The sequence below is a fragment of the Tachysurus vachellii genome, chromosome 8, assembly GCF_030014155.1.
Source record: "Tachysurus vachellii isolate PV-2020 chromosome 8, HZAU_Pvac_v1, whole genome shotgun sequence".
NCBI classification, from domain to species: Eukaryota; Metazoa; Chordata; class Actinopteri; order Siluriformes; family Bagridae; genus Tachysurus; species Tachysurus vachellii.
The window spans coordinates 25,789,002-25,804,001 of NC_083467.1; the positions used below are offsets into that span (position 1 = coordinate 25,789,002).

At 44.6% G+C, this 15,000-nt stretch overlaps 1 protein-coding gene across 1 annotated transcript in view; it reads left to right on the forward strand.

The window, feature by feature from the left end:
- thsd7ba (thrombospondin, type I, domain containing 7Ba) overlaps window positions 1-15,000 on the forward strand; it is a 279,775-nt gene that overhangs the window by 114,081 nt on the left and 150,694 nt on the right. Inside the window, exon 4 of the mRNA XM_060877047.1 lies at window positions 3,323-4,565. Coding sequence (XP_060733030.1) covers window positions 3,323-4,565 — 1,243 coding nt within the window. The remainder of the gene's footprint in view (window positions 1-3,322; window positions 4,566-15,000) is intronic.

Here is a 15,000-nt window from a genome sequence, read left to right on the forward strand (position 1 = left end):
TCATTCCATACACTCACTCACTCACTCATCTTCTACCGCTTATCCAAACTACCTCGGGTCACGGGGAGCCTGTGCCTATCTCAGGCGTCAGCGGGCATCAAGGCAGGATACACCCTGGACGGAGTGCCAACCCATCGCAGGGCACACACACACACACTCATTCACTCACGCAATCACACACTACGGACAATTTTCCAGAGATGCCAATCAACCTACCATGCATGTCTTTGGACCGGGGGAGGAAACCGGAGTACCTGGAGGAAACCACCGAGGCACGGGGAGAACATACAAACTCCACACACACAAGGCGGAGGCGGGAATTGAACCCCCAACCCTGGAGGTGTGAGGTGAACGTGCTAACCACTAAGCCACCGTGACCCCCTCCTTCCATACATAATTAACATAAATGAACTACCTGACGCATCCCGTAACGTTTTAGAGGGAGATCTGAATCCACAGCTCTTTATATACAACAGTCACATCAGTGTTTATGTGGAAAGAGATGAAATATTCAGCATCAGGTGACACGACAAGGGCTTAAGTCGCTCCATGCTGAGAAGATTAAAATCACCTGTGTTTGGTTCAGTAGTTCAGTCATTTCTGGGATTTGTTCTCTAAAAAACATTAAGTTTTAGGAAACAGGCTTCCAGAAATCTCTGAGTCCATGCTGAGAGATTTAAAAACAAACAGCAGCCAACAATAGCTGGTTCATGTGTGGAGTCACAGTTTGTGTCCTTGTGTCTTTGTGTTTCTATTTCATACAACTGAAGTATAAACTAATAAAAAGTCATTAACTAAAACATTCCTGAACTTAAAACTTTTAAAAGAAAGTTCTGGATTCTGCCGGGCTCAGTAAAAGGAATGATACAGCTGTGTGTGTGTGTGTGGTGTGTGTGTGTGTGTGTGTGTGTGTGTGTGTGTGTGTAAGTATGTGTGTGTTTGTGTGTCTGTGTGTGTATCTGTGTGTGCCTGTGTGTGTACGGGTGTGTGTTTGTACGTGTGTGTGCTTGTGTGTCTGTGTGTATCTGTGTGTGCCTGTGTGTGTATGTGTGTGTGTGTTTGTGTGTGTGCGTGTGTATGTCTGTGTATACCTGTGCGTGTGTCTCTGTGTGCCTGTGCTTGTGTCCATGTGTGTGTCTGTGTGTCCGTATGTGTGTGTGTGTCTGTGTGTGCTTGTATGTGTGTGTGCCTGTGTGTGCGTGCGTGTATATGTGTGTGTGCCTGTGTGTGCGTGCGTGTGTGTGTCTGTGTGTGCTTGTATGTGTGTGTGCATGTGTGTGTGCGTGTCTGTGTGTGCGTATGTGTGTGCCTGTGTGTGTGTGTGCCTGTGTGTGTGTGTGCCTGTGCGTGTGTGTGTGTGCCTGTGCGTGTGTGTGTGCCTGTGCGTGTGTGTGTACCTGTGCATGTGTGTGCCTGTGCGTGTGTGTGTGTGCCTGTGCCTGTGCGTGTGTGTGTGCCTGTGCATGTGTGTGCCTGTGCGTGTGTGTGTGTGCCTGTGCGTGTGTGTGTGCCTGTGCATGTGTGTGCCTGTGCGTGTGTGTGTGTGCCTGTGCGTGTGTGTGTGTGCCTGTGCGTGTGTGTGTGTGCCTGTGCATGTGTGTGCCTGTGCGTGTGTGTGTGTGCCTGTGCGTGTGTTTGTGTGTGTGTGTGTGTGTGTGTGTATTTGTGTGTGTGCTGATGAACAGCTGCTCTGGTGTCTCAGTGTGTTCGAGCTGTTCGTGTTGATGTCGTTACAGAAAGGTGGATTTAATGATTTCATTGACAGCAGAATGATTTAAACCACATGTTCTACATGATAAATAATCTTTATTTGTTAAAGCTCCCAATCATCTTCATCTTCCTCCTGACTCCTTTATTTTAATAAATCAACTCTTTGATCTTCTTTCAACTGTAGATTATAACTTTGGAAACTTTTAGCTTTATAAAGCTATACTTTATTATTTCAGCTTTATGAATCTTTGCTTGTTTACTTGAGTCGTTAAAGCTGTATTTGATTTGATTTATTTGTCACGAATATTTCAGCATTATTAATAAAAAAAAAACGGGGGGAGGGGCTTTATTATCGCCACATATACATTACAATGGAATTCTTTTCTTCACATACCCCAACTGAGGAGGTCGGGGTCAGAGTGCAGGGGCAGCTATGATACAGGTACAGAACCCCTGGAGCAGGGAGGGTTGAGGGCCTTGCTCAAGGGCCCGACAGTGGCAGCTTGGCTGTTCAGAGCCTTAACCAGTTAAGCCACCGTTGCCCCAACCATATTATAACCAGCCAGTTGATTATTTAACATTTTTAATCAATAGACTTCTGAATCTGTTCGTTGCCATGTTTCCTGTTGTGTATAGACTCCTGTGATTCTATTAGTTTATCCTTAGGAAGCTGCACATGAAGATTAACCTGTTGTTTAGCCTGTAGAGTCAGTGATATTAGCAACGTTTATCTGATTACTCAGTCCTCTGAGGTGCAGTTGACATTACAGATGTTTATTTCAACCCAAATCCCGAGGTAGTTTAGTCCCAGGTCTTGTTTTTGTCCCTGATTGAACAGAAAGCAGTAAATACGTGCGGCTCTGACATTCAGCATCTTAATATCACACACTTGTGGCTTGAGTGACAGATGACCGTAATTAAGCCTTGATGGCTGAACGTACAAGTCAACTACCATCCACTCAAACAAAAACTGCACTTTATTACCCGCTGAGCGCTGCGCTCTGATTACAGCCGTTCACAGCAGCCTCCCTAATGCCTTTACCTTTACCTTTTCATTTACTTGATAAGCAGCGTGACCTTTGCAGACAGACAGAATGACGATGAGCGCTGTTCACCTTCATCGCTCTGTCGATGAGCAGAGAATGCTCCGTGATTCAGCACAAATGTTTTTAGGAGAAACGGTTGAACTTTCGCAGGCTGTCAATCAAAAAAAGAGGGTGGAGTAATAAACAAGAGTTAGAAATACATCCGATGAAAATCAGACCTCGGTTCAGATCAACAACTAGAAAGGCTCCTGGATGATGTTTATGATTGATAAACACACAGAAGGTGTCCAATTTGCTGAGGGTACGGGGTAAAGTGAGGACGGTGTGTACCATTAAGTATTAGCCTGAACGCTTCCTGTCATGGTGTAACAAATGTTTGTACATTTGTTTGTGAAGTAATGAAAAAGAAGTAAGCAATTAATTCTTTCTTTTTCCCCTAGACTCTCAAGATCTTATTTTATTATCATGATGAATGATACTAATTTTGTAGGAGGTTATAAAGTGTGTGTATGTGTGTGTGTGTGTTGAATAGCAACAGTAATAGTTGTCTGTTTGTGTCTGTGCAGGTCAGTGGGGTCGTTGTAAAGGAGAGGAATGTGGCTCGAGCGGTGTTCAGTCCCGCAGTGTGTGGTGTGTTCACTCAGACGGCTGGCACACACACCACTCCAACTGCCAGCACTCTGTCAGGCCGGACACTCAGAGGCCCTGCTTCAAAGTGTGTGAGTGGCACCAGGACCTTTTCGAATGGGACGTGTCTGAGTGGAGTTCCTGCTCTCTCACTCTGAACTCTAATGACGTGAGGACGCGACCTCTTTCATCCGAGTGCATCACGGCTCAGCACGGTATTCAGAGACGTTCTGTACGCTGCATCCGTGTGCTCAACGGCACGTCTGTGTCTGATCGGATCTGTGAGTTCTTCTCTCCTAGGCTGCCTCTGGAACAGGCGTGTCTGATCCCATGTCCTCTGGACTGTGTGGTGTCTGAATTCTCTTCATGGTCGCGCTGTAGCGGGATGTGCGGGGTCGGATTGAGGCACCGGACGCGCCACGTTCTCGCAGCTCCCGCGTACGGTGGAGCTGGATGCCCCAATCTGAGCGAAACACAGCCGTGTGAACACCCAATGCCATGTCCGATAGGTGAGGATAGGAATCTGTACAGCCTGAAGGTAGGAACATGGAGTGACTGTAGACTTCCACAGCAGAAGGATGTGCTGATGAATGGGAGGACGACTCTGGATTTTGGAGTTAAGGAGAGGAATATGGTGAAGAGACATGTTCAAGGTGGCCAATACCAACATGCACACTATGCGCATCAACACCACCGATATCACGATCATCAAGATCTATTCCAACAAGTTTCTCAAGACCAAACACAACAAATCCCTCAACTAGACCAACAGCAACATTACCAAACGCCAACCGATCACCAACAGCACCTGCAAGACCAAAACCACCTTCAACTTCAAGAGAAAAACCATCCACAAAATCCATATCAACTACTTCAGTCAAATCAAAACCAGCAAGATACGGAACTTTATCCAGACCAAACCCAACAAATCAAGCAAAAAACCCAACACCATGTTCATCAAGACCACGACCATGTTCATCAAGACCATCTCACCAACAACTACCAACTTCACCAAAACCAGACTTACCAGAACCATCACTTTTCGCAAAATCACCTTCAACAACACCATCAACAACCCCAGCAGCAGCACTACGAGGCCTCTAGGTGGTGGGATGTGGAGATCGGATATCAGACACGGCAGATTCGCTGCATGGCCAGTGATGGAAAGAACTCTGTGCTGAGGTAAGCCTTCTGCTAAAGCATTAATCCTCATTCAGCCAGTCTCACACTAACAAAATGAGTGCGGGATGAAGCAGGGATCGTCTTTACAGAAGTTAATCCAGATTATTGAGTAAGGAAGTGTGAGGGTTCTGACTGAAAAGAGGTGTAAGAGAGCAGGATTTATGGAGTAGACCTGGATAATCACATTTACACCCCTGTACCAGTCAAGGTGATAAAGAAAGAGAGAGAGAGAGAGAGAGAGAGAGAGAGAGAGAGAGAGAGAGAGAGAGAGAGAGAGAGAGAGAGAGAGAAAGAAAGAGAGAGAGAGAGAGAGAAAGAGAAAGAGAAAGAGAGAGAGAGAGAAAGAGAGAGAGAGAGAAAGAGAAAGAGAGAGAGAGAGAAAGAGAGAGAGAGAGAAAGAAAGAAAGAAAGAAAGAAAGAAAGAAAGAGAGAGAGAGAGAAAGAGAGAGAGAGAGAAAGAGAAAGAGAGAGAGAGAGAGAGAGAAAGAAAGAAAGAGAGAGAGAGAAAGAGAGAGAGAGAGAAAGAGAGAGAGAGAGAGAGATGTATTTCCTCTCTTCTTCTAGAAATGTGATTATGTTAAATATTAAATCTTGTGGGATGTGGTAGCTCAGTGATTAAGGTGTTCGACTACTGATTGGAAGGTCATTGGTTCGAATCCCAGGTCCACCATGTTGCCACTGCAGGGCCCCTGAGCAAGGCCCTTAACCCTCAATTGCTCAGGTGTATAAACTGAAATAAGACGATGTAAGTCACTCTGGATAAGAGTGTCTGCTAAATGCTGTAAATGTAAATTAAACATAAAATAAATTAAAGAAGCAAACAATAAAATTGACCCAAAGTTTGAAGCTGCAGTTAAATGTATGTTTGATTTGTATATTATTGAATGTGTGCAGGGGCTTAGCGGTTAGCACGTTCGCCTCACACCTCCAGGGTTGGGGTTCGATTCCCGCCTCCACCTTGTGTGTGTGGAGTTTGCATGTTCTCCCCGTGCCTCGGGGGTTTCCTCCGGGTACTCCGGTTTCCTCCCCCGGTCCAAAGACATGCATGGTAGGTTGATTGGCATCTCTGGAAAATTGTCCGTAGTGTGTGATTGCGTGAGTGAATGAGAGTGTGTGTGTGCCCTGCGATGGGTTGGCACTCCGTCCAGGGTGTATCCTGCCTTGATGCCCGATGACGCCTGAGATAGGCACAGGCTCCCCGTGACCCGAGGTAGTTCGGATAAGCGGTAGAAGATGAGTGAGAGAGAGACTTTGTATGATGTTAGCACGCAGTTTTACACACTGTGTGTCTGAGGTGATATAATCTGTGAGAAAACCATAATGGTGTGAATTCTGAGGAAAATTGATACTATAAACATTACTGATTAGCTTTGTTAGCCTCAGTGATGGCAATGGAAAGGGGCCTTGTGTACGTTTCATTTTTAGCTCTTTACCTTCGTACACGTGACGTTTATTTGCTGTGCTTGTTTTGTTACAAGTTTGAAAGTCAAGCCGCTGTCACAGCCTTTATTTCCACTTCGGGTTTTCTATAGCTTTTGCTCAAATTAGGCATAATGATGGCTCCAGGCAAAGCAGACACAGAGTCTTACTTTCCAAATGATTCCTCTAAGAACTATTGACTCATGTCCTGTTCTTTCATGCTTTTCTCTCCATTTCCTGTCGTGAGCTGTGAATTACTCATATACTTATCACAGGTACACATACCATCCATTACGTTGTTAGCTAACAATCTGGTATCTACAGTGTGTGTGTGTGTGTGCGCATGCACGTGTGTGTGTCTGTTTGATTTGGAAATAAAGCCAGATTTGTCTCCGACACTGACACTGAAAGAAAAAGAGAAGAAAGGAACAGCCTGAGTGTACGGGATCATAATGGGTCTGTTGATTCCAGTGCTGACTTTATAGCTTATTTAAAAAGATGATGAGAATCATATGGGTATTGTTCTGGAGCCTCGATCAAACATCTGAGTCTTTTATTCACTCTCTCTCACTCACTCACTCATCTTCTACCACTTATCCGAACTACCTCGGGTCACGGGGAGCCTGTGCCTATCTCAGGCGTCATCGGGCATCAAGGCAGGATACACCCTGGACGGAGTGCCAACCCATCGCAGGGCACACACACACACACACACACACACACACTAATTCACTCACACTACAGACAATTTTTCCCAGAGATGCCAATCAACCTACCATGCATGTCTTTGGACCGGGAGAGGAAACCGGAGTACCCGGAGGAAACCCCCGAGGCACGGGGAGAACATGCAAACTCCACACACACAAGGCGGAGGCGGGAATCGAGCCCCCAACCCTGGAGGTGTGAGGCGAACGTGCTAACCACTAAGCCACCGTGCCTCCTGTCTTTTATTCAAGAATCTAGTATTTATCAGTGGATGTGAAATCCTTCTGATAGAAACAGAAAGCTACCCAGGCAGCCTGCTGGTTTTATTCTTTCTCACGTGCTACTACTCTCTCTGTGGCTTATTGAGTGATATTGATAACTGCAGCTCAGTGGTAAAGACCTCAGAACAACTGATTGGAAAGTTGAGAGTTCAAATCCCACGGACACAAGGCTGCCACTGCTGAGCTTTAAATTAAATCAACAAAGCTTTTCACACGCTTGGATTGCTGGCGTCTTTAGAGTATCATCAAACTGGTGTCTTACTTCATCTTTTTACATGTACTGTTCTTGTGCACACCTCGGTTTGGTGTAACGTACAGATCGTCACTGTTAACGATATCAAGAATATAAGGAAGTATAATGCAGAAGGTTTAAAACTTTATAGCTGACTCTGGGAAGAGAAAGACTGTGAATTGTTCTGTAGATGTTTTGACAGGAGAAAGTCATTCAGGTTGGTTCGGTGATTATATCCTGTCTCTTGTCTCTGCAACTGATAAACAATGTGCAAAGCTAGAATTACTGAGGAAAGTGACCTCGAAGTTCACATGTAACACTGATAAAATACAAGAGACAGAACACGGTGTTCGAACTTCTGTCTGCCAGCTGCTTATTTTTATAATCGCTAACGTGTAAAGTCTGTAAGTGAAATCTAGGTTTTTTAAACTCAAGTGATGTCACCTGAGGGGCACGGTGGCTTAGTGGTTAGCACATTCGCCTCACACCTCCAGGGTTGGGGGTTCGATTCCCACCTCCACCTTGTGTGTGTGGAGTTTGCATGTTCTCCCCGTGCCTCGGGGGTTTCCTCCGGGTACTCCGGTTTCCTCCCCCGGTCCAAAGACATGCATGGTAGGTTGATTGGCATCTCTGGAAAATTGTCTGTAGTGTGTGATTGTGTGAGTGAATGAGTGTGTGTGCCCTGCGTTGTGTTGGCACTCCGTCCAGGGTGTATCCTGCCTTGATGCCTGATGACGCCTGAGATAGGCACAGGCTCCCCGTGACCCGAGGTAGTTCGGATAAGCGGTAGAAAATGAGTGAGTGAGTGATGTCACCTGAATTTAACACTTGACAATGTATTCATTGTAAATCCATTTTTTTTACTCCAGGTTACTCGCTCGTCTAATTTCTGGGAAGCAGCTGTTACAGTTATCTGATATCTCTGATCAGATATGTCTGGCACCTAAGAGTCTCGTGGTTAAAACATACAATTCTAATTTTTTTTTTTTTACTAATCATCAGCCCCTGGATGGATTGAGACCTTGTAGTGAAGGGGCTTGAAGATTTTGGTGAACATAAAAAAAAAAAAAAAAAAAAAAATGATCGTAATGGCCTTCATCCAGCTTGTTGGGTTACCGCTTGCAGGATAAGGTGTACACATGTATAATACCTGAAAAACGTGTGTGTGTGTGTGTGTGTGTAAATTTAATTAAGTTCAGGGAAAAATAAAGGGCCTCAAGCTTGTTAAAACATTTACACCCACACACACGCACATGCACACACACGCACGCACGCACACTCGCACATGCACACACACACACATGCACGCACACACACACGCACATGCACACAAAACTGTCTTTTGTCCTGCACTGTCTTTTGTCCTGCACTGTCTTTTGTCCTGCACTGTCTTTTGTCCTGCACTGTCTTGTCTGTCTTGTTTGTCTTGTCCTGCACTGTTTGCACCAGTTTAAGACCTTTAGACCTGTCTTTGTTTTATGTAGCACCATGATCCTGGAGAAACGTCGTCTCATTTCACTGTGTACTGCAACAGCTATATATGGTTGAAATGACAATAAAAGCTTCTTGACTTGACTTGACTTGACACACATGCACACACACACACACACACATGCACACACACACACACACATACACACACATGCACACACACACACAGACACATACAGTACATACACACTTGCACAGACACACATGCACAGACACACATGCACAGACACACATGCACAGACATAAATGTCTAAGTGGGTATGTGGATCCAGCTTGTTGGGTTACCGCTTGCAGGATAAGGTGTGATGGTCAGGTGCAGTGCCAGGCATGTGAGGGACAGTCTAAAACTTGGAATGAAACCTGACAAAGGAAATGAGCCTCTAGTCGCGACTCTGGTGCCAACCATTTTGATTACAGGTAGTCTCCCTTCAACCTGAACAGTTCCCACAGGGGTTAGGCCTAGTTTGATTTGGGGATTCACATTAACCACAGGTATGGGGCTTCATTGTTGGATGTGTTCTCAATTGACAAGATGATTGCATCCTGGAGAGCTTAAGGGTTTAAAATCTATATATCTGTCTCTGTCCATCTGTCTCTATCTATCTATCTATCTATCTATCTATCTATCTATCTATCTATCTATCTATCTATCTATCTATCTATCCATCCAACCATCCAACCATCCAGTCTTACACAGGGAACCTACAGTAGAGCCTATTTAAGTGGAAAGCATTTAAATGTGCAACAATAAGCAAATGGTCATATTAGACCACGATGCACTACAACGGGGTTCAATATAAAAGTTAGTACAGAAACAAAGAGGTTTTAAATAAATCGTGTATATTTTGTGCTTGTTAAAGCGATTAGTGAAGAGATAGATCTTTAGAATACAGTCAGGGGAAGTTCTATCTACCGCCTGGTTACCAGTACAGAGAAGAGTTGAGTGACATCAGCATAGCAGTCATATAGAAACTCATGTGATAATGTGACATGTATAAGCTCACTGTGAGAGCAGCTACACGGGAAAAATAGCAAACGGCTGACTTTTCATGTGCTCTGTTTTCTTCCCACCTTCCAACAACATGCCAATGTGGAGGATTGGCTGCCCTAGATCTCATCTCATCTTGTTTCATCTCATCTTGTCTCATCCTGTCAATGCCTTTCTTGTGTCTTCTGGGTCCGGTCGAGACATTCTTGTGGCTCAAAAGGAAAATAGTTATCTCACTCACTCACCCACTCATCTTCTAACGCTTATCCGAACTACCTCGGGTCACGGGGAGCCTGTGCCTATCTCAGGCGTCATCGGGCATCAAGGCAGGATACACCCTGGACGGAGTGCCAACCCATCACAGGGCACACACACACTCTCATTCACTCACACAATCACACACTACGGACAATTTTCCAGAGATGCCAATCAACCTACCATGCATGTCTTTGGACCTGGGGAGGAAACCGGAGTACCCGGAGGAAACCCCCGAGGCACGGGGAGAACATGCAAACTCCTAATGTGCTAATGAAGAAATCAGGATGAGAGAGTCAGGGTAGCAGCATGAGCAGGGAATAAGATCAGGATATTATGTGTTGTCAGAGAGTTTTCCAGTATGATGATGACATGGCCATGCATCTCCGAGGATGTACAGAACATCTGTTGTGACAGGATTTAACTTCAGCTTTGTCATTCCATCTATGACAAGATGTCTGCCAGATCTGCAGATATCCTAGAAGAAACCTGAGTGTCTGAGGGAGGAGGAGTTGAGTGTCATCAGGATACTGTTGCACTGCTATGGAATCGCGTGATGATATGATACGATATGATATGATACTCTGGTCTTCTTTACCTCACAAGGACGTGTCAGAACATGGTATATTTGCTGCACAAACACTTCTAAGTGTTAAGATGTGTGTGAATCAGTGTGGTCCTCTGTGCTGTGCCCAGTGTTCCTGGGATAGGCTCTGAATCCACCCTAATCCTGACAAGGATAAAGTGCTTACTGAAGATGAATGATCGCTAGCTGGTATCATTCCCAGTCTGTAGTGTAGCACAGATAGCATAAGCATGGCTACAAGAAAATTTGGGACACTCAACACGACAATCACATGACAAAATGATACCCCTGTAATATAGAAAGACTTGCTCATAACTCACACCTCAGCCAAGGCCTGAAACTGTCACCTACACAACCGAGGCAACTAATTAGCTAGAGACAAAGAGAAAAATGCTAATACAACACTGAGCCAATGAAGCTAACCAAGCAAAATCCATAAAGCTTGCTTAATCAAGCAGAGAATAAATAAATCAGGACAGAAAACTCCACACACACTCAGAATAATGAATCTGTGCCAAAGAACAGTTTGTGTTATAGTGGTATATTGTGTGTGTTTTGCTTTTAAAACAGTTTTGTACTGTGATTCGTCATATAGCACAATTAAAGTGTCAGGTTTAATCTACAGTGGAACATCATTTACACTGAATAATTAACATATTTCATGTCTACACTTACACACTAGTGTGAGCTTAATGACATGTTGTGTACTGAATAAAGATTTTACACCTGAGTTTAGCCTGCGGTAGACTAATCCAATACATTATAATTACTAAAATCAATTACCACACACACATACACACACACATACATGCACCCACACACATACATGCACCCACACACATACATGCACCCACACACACGCACAGACACACGCACAGACACACGCACAGACACACGCACAGACACACGCACAGACACATGCACAGACACACACACATACATGCACCCACACACACATACATGCACCCACACACATACATGCACCCACACACATACATGCACCCACACACATACATGCACCCACACACATGCACAGACACACGCACAGACACACGCACAGACACACGCACAGACACACGCACAGACACACGCACAGACACACGCACATACATGCACCCACACACACATACATGCACCCACACACACATACATGCACCCACACACATACATGCACCCACACACATACATGCACCCACACACATACATGCACCCACACACATACATGCACCCACACACATACATGCACCCACACACATGCACAGACACACGCACAGACACACGCACAGACACACGCACAGACACATGCACAGACACACGCACAGACACACGCACAGACACACACACATACATGCACCCACACACACATACATGCACCCACACACACATACATGCACCCACACACATACATGCACCCACACACATACATGCACCCACACACATACATGCACCCACACACATACATGCACCCACACACATACATGCACCCACACACATGCACAGACACACGCACAGACACACGCACAGACACACGCACAGACACACGCACAGACACATGCACAGACACACGCACAGACACACGCACAGACACACGCACAGACACACGCACAGACACACACACATGCACAGACACACACACATACATGCACCCACACACACATACATGCACCCACACACACATACATGCACAGACACGCACACACACACACACATATATATGCACAGACACACACACACACACACATGCACAGACACACACACACGCACACACACACACACACACACACACATGCACAGACACACACACATACAAGCACACACACACACACATGCACAGACACACACACACACAAAAAAGATACACACACTCAAACACATGCACAAACAAACTCTCACACATGCACAAACACACTTACACATAAAAAAGAAAAAACACACACGCACACTCACACACACGCACACAAACACACACGCAAAAAAGAAAAAACACACACTCACACGCGCACTCACACACACGCACACACACACACACACATGCATAGACACACACACGCACAGACACACACACACAAAAAGATAAAACACACACACACAAACACAAACAGACACACATACACAAAAAGAAAAAACACACACGCACACACACACGCACACAAAAAAGAAAAAACACACACACACGCACAGACACACACACACACAAAAAAGAAAAAACACACACGCACAAACACAAACTCTCTTTCATTCTGATTAAATTTGAACTGGCTTGTGTTTTTACACACGCACATACATGCACCCACACACACATACATGCACCCACACACACATACATGCACCCACACACATACATGCACCCACACACATACATGCACCCACACACATACATGCACCCACACACATACATGCACCCACACACATGCACAGACACACGCACAGACACACGCACAGACACACGCACAGACACATGCACAGACACACGCACAGACACACGCACAGACACACACACATACATGCACCCACACACACATACATGCACCCACACACACATACATGCACCCACACACATACATGCACCCACACACATACATGCACCCACACACATACATGCACCCACACACATACATGCACCCACACACATGCACAGACACACGCACAGACACACGCACAGACACAAGCACAGACACACGCACAGACACACGCACAGACACACGCACAGACACACGCACAGACACACACACATGCACAGACACACACACATACATGCACCCACACACACATACATGCACCCACACACACATATATATGCACAGACACACACACACACACACACATATATATGCACAGACACACACACACACACACACACATGCACAGACACACACACACGCACACACACACACACACACACACATGCACAGACACACACACATACAAGCACACACAGACACACACACACAAAAAAGATAAAACACACTCAAACACATGCACAAACAAACTCTCACACATGCACAAACACACTTACACATAAAAAAGAAAAAACACACACGCACACTCACACACACGCACACAAACACACACGCAAAAAAGAAAAAACACACACTCACACGCGCACTCACACACACGCACACACACACACACACATGCATAGACACACACACGCACAGACACACACACACAAAAAGATAAAACACACACACACAAACACAAACAGACACACATACACATAAAAAGAAAAAACACACACGCACACACACACGCACACAAAAAAGAAAAAACACACACACACGCACAGACACACACACACACAAAAAAGAAAAAACACACACGCACAAACACAAACTCTCTTTCATTCTGATTAAATTTGAACTGGCTTGTGTTTTTACTTCAAATCCTTTTAAATTAAATATTTCATTTACTCATTAAATCATTTTTTCAATCAAGCTGTAACTCTGGAACTCAGCTCCGAAACTTTGAGAGGAATGGTGTATAATCGAGTTAAAACACACACACACACACACACAGCTAATGTTTCCACAGCTAATAGATGCAAGTGTTTTCTTATTACCTCCACCTCACACTCATCTCATCTCATCTTACTTTCCACTTCATCGTCATTTACGTTCTCTTAATAAACCCAAATGTGTTTCTTCAATTTAGTACAAGTTCGATTTTCTGATCAGCGTCACGTATCCCGCGGTGGAATAGTTAGAGCGTTTGTAACGCCAGGTTCATGGTGTGATGTGTTATTTAAAACTCCAGCAGTGACGGTGACGTGACGAAGAACATCAAACTATACATTATAAAGGAAATGAAACAGAAATAATTTTCGTTTCAATTGAAATGTTCTGAGCCACTCGGATAAACATCCAATTTAGAACTGATATGAGGAAAATCTACAACATAAATGATCTCGGATTCCGTTCACTTTAACACAGAATCGTATCTTTTAACTCTTTCTCCCAGAGTCTAAATAATGTCATTCCTCCTGTTTGTCTCGTGTCCATGTCGATCTCTGAACGTCTTCCTCACGTCTCACTCCACAGCGGTATTGATATGAAGCTCATATGAAAGTAGACACTCTGGACTTTAAGAATTTGTAGAGTTTCATCACTATTTCTGTTTTTCTCTACAATACAAAAAATAAAAAACACACAAATGTTTGTATCTACAGAGTAAATGTTGATCTCAAACCCATTTCTGCTCTCTGAGATGCTCCAAGTGTTTGTTCATCTAAAAAGCAGCTCAGATTTCTCTTCAACACTAAAATTCAGTGTAAGATTCTCAACAAAGAGACAAACACACGTCTAAAACTGTAATGAGTCTGTCTGTGTTTTGCCCTGTTTCTGTCTGCTGTCTGTCTTGCTGTTAATTGTTTGCTCCGCTCACTCATTTGTTACCATGGACACTAATTGCACTCTATCTCCCCCCCCAGGTGTATCGTGTTAGTCTCTGATTGTCTCTGCGTTGTGATTGGTTCCTGTTTG